Consider the following 5,587-nt stretch of genomic DNA (forward strand, 5'->3'; position numbering starts at 1 on the left):
CACCAGCCAATCAGGATGAGTATGCAAATTAACCAAACTAAGATGGTGGTTAATTTGCATATGCAGGCTTGGAGCGAAGACTGAAGACGACTGAAGACTGAAGAGGCTTGGGTTCTCTGCTGCAGCTGGAGCAGAGAAGCCAAGTCTCGCTGCTGCGGCCAGACCAAAGCCCTGGGTCCCGGGTGCCGGCAGTCAGGGGAAGGGAGGCCTATTGTGCGAATCTTCGTGCAACGGGCCTCTAGTAATAATAATAAAAGCATAATATGCTAATTAGACTAGACATCCTTCCAGACGACCTTTCAGATGAAGCCGGGGCTGAGAGGGAAACCTGGGTTTTGGGTGCCTGCCGGCAGCCAGAGGGAAGCCTGAGTCCCAGGTGCCAGAGGGAAGCCGGTGCCGGCAGCTGGGGAAAGGAAGGCCTACTCTTGCATGAATTTCGTGCATTGGGCCTTTAATATACATATAGTTCTTTGGTTAATCTCTTCCCAGAGCCCCACCCCCTTCCCTCTGAGATTCATAAGCCTGTTCCATGTTTCTATTTTATTCCTCAGTTTATTTTGTTCATTAGATTCCTTGTTCATTTATTTTAATTTTTGGATTCAATTGTTAATAGATATGTATTTATTGCCATTTTATTCATGTTTTTAATTCCTCCTCCTCCTCCTCCTTCTCTTCTTCTTCTTCTCCAACTGCTTTTCTCTTGCTGTTTTTACAATTCTCTCTTTGTCTTTAACCTTTGTCATTTTACTTTATTTTTTAATATATTTTTATTGATTTCAGAGAGGAAGGGAGAGGGGGAGAGAGAGAGAAATATCAATGATGAGAGAGAATAATTTATCAGCTGCCTCTTGCATACCCCATGCTGGGATTGAGCCCGCAACCCAGGCATGTGCCCTTGACCAGAATCAAACCCTGGACCCTTCAGTCTGCAGGTCAACACTCTATCCTTTGAGCCAAACCAGCTAGGGCTAACCTTTGTCATTTAAATTATGAGGTGTCTTGGTGTGGGCCTGTTAGGATTCCTCTTGTTTGGGACTCTCTGTGTTTCCTTGACTTGTAAATCTATTTCTTTCACTGGTAGGGGAAGTTTTCTGTTATTATTAATTCAAATAGCTTTTCAGTATCTTGCTCTCTTTCTTCTCCTTCTGGCATCCCCATAATGCAAATGTTGCTATACTTGAAGTTGTCCTAGAGGCTCCTTACACTATCTTCATATTTTTGGATTCTTTTTTCTTTTTGCTCTTCTGTTTGGGTGTTTTTTGCTTCCTCATAGTCCAAATTGTTGATTTGATTCTCATAATCCTCTACTCTACTGTTGAATCGCTGTAAATTATTCTTTATTTCAGTTAGTGTATTCTTAATTTCCGACTAGTTTTTTTTTCATGTCTTTGAATTCTCACTAAGATCCTTGAAAGTCTCACTAAGTCCCTTGAAGCTCTCGTTAAGATACTTGAGCAAACTTATAACCATTGTTTTGAACTGTGTATTTAGTAGTTTGTTTGCTTCCATTTCATTAACATTTTTGTCTGGAGATTTCTTCTTTTCTTTCATTTGTGACATGTTTCTTTGTCTCTGTATTTTAGCTGTTTCCCTGTGTTTGTTTCTATGTATTAAGTAGAGCTGCAGTGTCTCCTGAAATTCATAGAGTGGCCTTGTGTAGTAGGTGTCCTGTAGGGCCCAGTGGCTCAGCCTCCCCAGTTACCTGATCTGGGCACTCTGGGTGCACTCCTGTTTGGGCTGTGAGCATAGGCTTGTTGTAGTTAAGCCTTGATTGCTATTGATGTCACTGGGAGGAACTGCCCTCCAGGCCAATAGGCTGTGAGGACCAGCTGTGACTACAGTTGAAGAGCTGCTGGAACAGGACTTGCTTCAGTGGGGCTTTGGTACTTACTGGGTCTGCCCCTTTAGTGTGTTGCTTGTGGGTGTGTAAAGTTGTAATCTGGTATGGTCTGAAGCTGTCCACCAGGTGCACTGGCTCTGGGGCCTCCCAGGAGGTGCAAAGTCAGCCACTACCTGGGGCCACCTGGAAGGAGCCACAGAGGGACCTGCAGATCATCACCACTTGTGTTGGGTCCGGAAGTGCCCAGGTGAGGGCAAGTTGTCTTGGGCCTCTTACTGAAAGGTATGGGGTATGCTGATACCAGCTGTTGCTTGCTTGAGAGATTTTAGGAAAATCTGAAGCCTGAGCCAGGACAGGCCATTCATATGGAAAAGCCACTGCAAACAGCTTAGATGGAATTGAAAATTGGATGGGGCAGGTCCTCAGGGAATTAACCAGGGCAGAGTGAACAGTGTAAGCCAGGCTGTTGGAAACCCAGATATGGCTGCCAATCAGCTCTGTGACAGAAGAGGTCTTAGCACAGGAACAATGGCCCCTGTAAGCACCCCTGTCTGGGAGAAAGCCACCGTGAGTTTTTGCTCTGATGGCAGATAATTCAGTTCCTCCCTGTACGTCCCTGGCTCCTTCTGAGCTGTTGCCCAAGTGCTGGAGCTCGGAGGGAGTGAATCCATGTAAGTTCATGTGCCTGCCCTTTAAGAGGCACTTCCTTGTTTGTGCCATTCAGCCACAATCCCCACTGGTTTTTACAGCCCAAGTCACAGGGACTTCTCTTCCCAGCTCTGGAACCATGGGCTGTGGGTCTGGTGTGGGGTTGGGACATCTTGCTTCTCCGCAGCCAAGGAATCCCTCCCAATTAAAAAAAAAAAAACACCACACATGGGTTTCGGACCAGCCTGTTCTGCATCTCTACCCCTCCAGCCAGTCTTGATGTACTTTTGTCTTTAAATCTCTAGTTGTATGACTTCCATCAGGTGGTTCTGAATGATGGTTGTTCTGTGTTTTAGTTGTAATTTGATGTGGTTGTGGGAGGTGGCGTGTACTGGTGTTTACCTACACTGCCATCTAGGTTCTGAATCTTGTTTCTATTCTTTTAGAATGAGAGGTAATAGAGATAGTCCAAAGTATTATGATTCTATTATTTTTCCATGTTACTGAATAACAACAAAAATTCAGAACTTTGTAATTATTTTGCTGCAGCTTAAAAGTAAAAGTAGACAGCTTGTTTTACTCTGATTTTTTAATGTCTTTTGCTTTTAGATTTAATCATGGAAAGGGATGCTTGGAAATCTGCAAAGAACCGGTGGCTTCTAGGTTTCTACATTACTTTACCTGTTCTCATCATAGCAATCATAACAGCTATTACATTGAATTATCTGAAAAAGCGGTTCAGCAAGGAAGAGGAATCCAGAAGTAGCAAGTAAATTTGTGTTCTGAAGTTAAACTTTATACCACTTGAATCTAGTCAAATGCAAGGCATTATTGTGAGCAGCAACAACACATTTTATAAGGACTTTTAGTACTACATCAGTATATCATTTAAATGTGTGATAATTTTGAATAGTTGCATTTTAGAGATACAAAATTTGGGAGTGTAGTTTAAGTAACTTTCCAAAGTCATTGCCTTGGTATTTGAGAGAGGAAGAATTCTAATATATGTATATCTATTTATTTTCAAATACCATAGAAGTTCTCAGTGATCTCTGTCACATTACAGGAGAAACACCAGAGTATTTATTAAAATACAGATTTGTGGGCCTTATCACATATGAAATATTTCAGTTTGCATTGCTGTGTCATATAAGAAATAGCTTTAAAATGATTCTCTGGGTACAGTCTTCAGAAGTTGAATTCATAATTTAGCCTGAAATATATTTTTATTTTTAAAAATAATTCAAACACAAAGACATAGAATAAGGTGCAAATACCCATTTGCCCACCATTAGAAACAAATGCTAATATTTTTCTTATTTCTCTTATGAAGTGATCATTACACGTAAAGCTGCAATCCGCTTCTAATATTTATTTCCTAACTGCGGAGACAATCTTTACACGGAAAGTCATCATATCTTACATATTTTTACTACATGTGGCTGTATCCATGTGCCATATCTAGACTTATATATTATTTTATATATTTATACTTTTACATAGATATATTTTCTCTTCTAATTTTAATTTTTCTTTTGTGGTTTTCCTTTTATCAGTTTTTCTTTTTCATGAGCAATTTTCTCAGAGATTTTTCTATTTTGTTAGTAATTTGAAAAATACAGGTTTTGGTTTTGTTGAGATCTCTATATTTTCTTTGTGTTTATTACCCTTAAATTATGCTCTTTTCCTCCTATGTGCTCTGTTTACCTTTCCTGTTTTAATTCTTTCTTGAGTCAAATGCTTTATTTATTACTTTTTAGTCTTTCTTATTTTCTACCATATGTTATAAAAGTTAAAACTTTCTCTTTGTATATAATTTTTTTAGATTAATTTGAGAGAGAGAGAGAGAGAGAGAGAGAGAAAGAGAGATCACTTGTCTCCTGCATGATGCACCTCAACTGGGGATTGAACCTGCAACCTTTTGGTGTATGTGATAATGCTCCAACCAACTGAGCCACACCAACCAGGGTCCTTTGTATGATTTCCTGTTTAAATCATGACTAAATAGTGTTTTGGTTTTTTAGTTTCCATTTATGTGATTTATTTTTGTTGCTATAAAAAGTATTTCCATTTTTTTTTTACTTATTGGGAGAGACTTGCCCTTGACCTGTTTGCACAATGTCAACAGCATGCTTGGTAGCATTGTGGACACTTTCAGTTTTGCCATGGTAACATTTGTGGGGCATTCCTGTATAAGTGTCCATTGCCTCCATGTCTATAATATCACATTTCTTATAGATTTGCATGTACATAGCCAAAAGAACAACTCTTTTCTAAAAGGCTTAAATAATGTATAGCATCTCTCTCTCTCTCTCTCTCTCTCTCTCTCTCTCTCTCTCTCTTTCTCTTTGTGTTGGAAATGACTGGAAGATGGTAATTCCAACTAAAAGGCCCCATTTATTAATTGGGTTGTCTTGTTAGTGAATCATTCAGATCTTTTAATCATTTTTAAAATGGGCTGTTTGTTTCCCTATTATTTCATTTGAGTATTTTTCATATGTTCTGGATACAAGCACTTTATCATTTATATGATTTGCATATATGTTCCCCTACTCTGAGACTTGTAATTTTCATTATTTCAAATAGCAAAAATTTTAAATGATGAAATCCACGGTTCACTTTCTTTTTTTATAGATCATGATTTTGGTGTTGCACTTAGGAAATATTTCCCTAACCAAAATTCATGAAGATTTTCTCCTAAAAATTTTATAGTTTTAGGTTTTGCATTTAGGCTTATGTTCAGTTTGAATTGAGTTTTATATGATTAAAGAGGTATGGATACAATGGGCTTTTCTTTTGCATAAGAATATCCAGTTCTTCTAATGTCATTGCCTTTTAAGCTTCGTTAAGCACAATTAGAATAGTCACCACTACTGAGACAATACTCTTTTGAGTAACTGCACAACTCACCATGAATTATGAGATTTTTCACCTGAGGTGGTGGAAACACAAACTATTCCTGTCTCTACATGAGCACAATGGACTGCTCCTTTTCTTCATTTCAAAATCCTGCCCCCCCCCCCCCCCCCCCCCCCCCCCCCCCCCCCCCCCCCCCCCCCCCCCCCCCCCCCCCCCCCAACGCGCCCCCCCCCCCGGGCC

General features: G+C 39.8%; 1 protein-coding gene across 1 annotated transcript in view; it reads left to right on the forward strand.

Moving 5' to 3' along the window:
- ADAM32 (ADAM metallopeptidase domain 32) overlaps positions 1–5,587 on the forward strand; it is a 111,680-nt gene that overhangs the window by 95,582 nt on the left and 10,511 nt on the right. Inside the window, exon 19 of the mRNA XM_014536884.1 lies at positions 3,098–3,151. Within this exon, the coding sequence (XP_014392370.1) occupies positions 3,098–3,151 (54 nt within the window). The remainder of the gene's footprint in view (positions 1–3,097; positions 3,152–5,587) is intronic.

This window comes from Myotis brandtii, unplaced genomic scaffold (assembly GCF_000412655.1).
Source record: "Myotis brandtii unplaced genomic scaffold, ASM41265v1 scaffold103, whole genome shotgun sequence".
Lineage (NCBI taxonomy): Eukaryota > Metazoa > Chordata > Mammalia > Chiroptera > Vespertilionidae > Myotis > Myotis brandtii.